General features: G+C 43.9%; 1 protein-coding gene across 2 annotated transcripts in view; it reads right to left on the bottom strand.

Annotated features, from left to right (window-relative positions):
* mef2ca (myocyte enhancer factor 2ca) overlaps positions 1 to 1,165 on the bottom strand; it is a gene marked incomplete at its 5' end in the record, with an annotated part of 6,550 nt that extends 5,385 nt beyond the window's left edge. Inside the window, 4 exon segments of one of the 2 annotated variants that reach the window (XM_035667780.1) lie at positions 259 to 388; positions 499 to 522; positions 635 to 798; positions 1,121 to 1,165. In XM_035667780.1, coding sequence (XP_035523673.1) covers positions 259 to 388; positions 499 to 522; positions 635 to 798; positions 1,121 to 1,165 — 363 coding nt within the window. 2 annotated transcript variants of the gene reach the window in all.
* Positions 1,166 to 1,284: the final 119 nt, after the last annotated feature.

Consider the following 1,284-nt stretch of genomic DNA (forward strand, 5'->3'; position numbering starts at 1 on the left):
CCGTCAATCAATCTTCAACTTTTAACGACACAGAGGGAAGATTCATTAGTTAGTGATTTATGGAGTTTCCAGATGGACTAAGTTAACTGTAATTTTAGCTGCTGTTAGCATTTGAGCTTGGTACTGTATTTTCTGTCGTCTGCTTGTATTCACAGGAAACGCATTAATCTCCTGAAGTAAGAGCGCTCAGCTTTCTGTTTCATGCAGACTTTAAGGAGGTCTGAGCCCGTTGCAGTGTTGCTGCTGTGCTGTAATCACCTGTGCCATATGAAGAGGAGAGTGTGGATGGATACCCGCCCATCCCCTGTCCAGGTAGATTCTGAGCAGTGATGGACACGGCAGGAGTCGACAGCGTCTGAGCGCTCTGAGAGTGATTTATTCTCTGGTTCTGCAAAGAAAAGAGAAATCTATCAGACAGACTACACACACTGATACCGGAGTAAAAGCATGAATATAAAACTCTACTACATTCAGAACCCTAATTAAAGAGTTACTTACCAACATCAGATCAAAGTCCTCACACTGGAGGGCAGCGTTAAAGCACAGACTTAAATGAGTCTCCATGTATAAATAATAGAAGTTTCAGGGAAATTAACACATTAAAATAAAGAGATACAATGACAGACACACTCACAATGGTTGGCATGTTGTTGCACTTGTTGGAGGGGGGCATCAGCGTCCGAAGGTCTGGCTTACGGCTCATGCTCATTGGAGGACTCTTATCCTGCATGTTCTTGGAGACTCCTCCTGGAGACAGCAGCCCGGGGGAGGTGCAGTGGTTGCTGTAGCTGCCATTTCCTGGTGAGGAAACACAGGCGGAGGTTCGTGTTTAAATGTGGTTTTTAATTCTGATTCACCACCGACAACCTACAGTGAGACAACAGCCTTCACGCACAGGCAGGTCCATCTAACTGTCAGTGGTTCTAAATGCTTTATTTTCTTGGATATATTATATTATATCTTAACTGTCCTGATCAAACACAATGAAATTTTTGATGAGGCCCTCTGTATTTACATGGGGGTTTCTTCCCCATGATATAAAGATAAGATGTTGAATAATAACATGTTAACCAGTCACAAGCCTTCTGTAACAGTCTGGAAGAGCAGAAAGGAGTCGTACCCACAGTGGAGACCACAGTGCTCGTCAGCTCTGAACCCATCAGACCTACAGACACAGAACACACACGGTCAGATTCCAGGAGGTCTGATGTTGTCGTTTAATGTTAATGTTCACACACACACACACACACTCACACACACTCTCACACACACACACACAGTTTA

This window comes from Morone saxatilis, unplaced genomic scaffold, assembly GCF_004916995.1.
Source record: "Morone saxatilis isolate NCDOM2014 unplaced genomic scaffold, NCSU_SB_2.0 Contig21, whole genome shotgun sequence".
Taxonomy (NCBI): Eukaryota; Metazoa; Chordata; class Actinopteri; family Moronidae; genus Morone; species Morone saxatilis.